The sequence below is a fragment of the Penaeus monodon genome, chromosome 23 (genome assembly GCF_015228065.2).
Source record: "Penaeus monodon isolate SGIC_2016 chromosome 23, NSTDA_Pmon_1, whole genome shotgun sequence".
Taxonomy (NCBI): domain Eukaryota; kingdom Metazoa; phylum Arthropoda; class Malacostraca; order Decapoda; family Penaeidae; genus Penaeus; species Penaeus monodon.
This window is the reverse complement of record NC_051408.1, coordinates 30,248,953-30,249,253: the sequence shown is the minus strand read 5'-3', so window position 1 is coordinate 30,249,253 and position 301 is coordinate 30,248,953. Positions and strand designations below refer to the sequence as shown.

Here is a 301-nt window from a genome sequence, read left to right as displayed (position 1 = left end):
CCATATGGGCAACCTTGCGTTTAAATCACTTTATGGGTGTCTAGATATTTTATGTTTTCACAGGGTGTAATTTGAGGTCTTTTAAGGACGCGTTTACCTGGTGGATTTTGGGCTCAATCTTGTCCATGATAATATTCCTGAATGTGTTGGGTAGAAGGTTGACCATCAGTTCAACGAGGTAGTCCATTGTGCTCTCGCCTACCGATCTCACGGCCAAATTACCTTGGGGAAGACGGTGGAAGATCAGGTGGTTTGCATGTTGTTTAGAAGACGACTGAAACGGTGCTGAATGCAATGTAGT

General features: G+C 43.9%; 1 protein-coding gene across 1 annotated transcript in view; it reads right to left on the bottom strand.

The window, feature by feature from the left end:
- The window catches only part of LOC119587921, a gene marked incomplete in the record, with an annotated part of 12,160 nt that overhangs the window by 718 nt on the left and 11,141 nt on the right, over positions 1–301 (bottom strand). Inside the window, 1 exon segment of the mRNA XM_037936632.1 lies at positions 98–222. Within this exon segment, the coding sequence (XP_037792560.1) occupies positions 98–222 (125 nt within the window).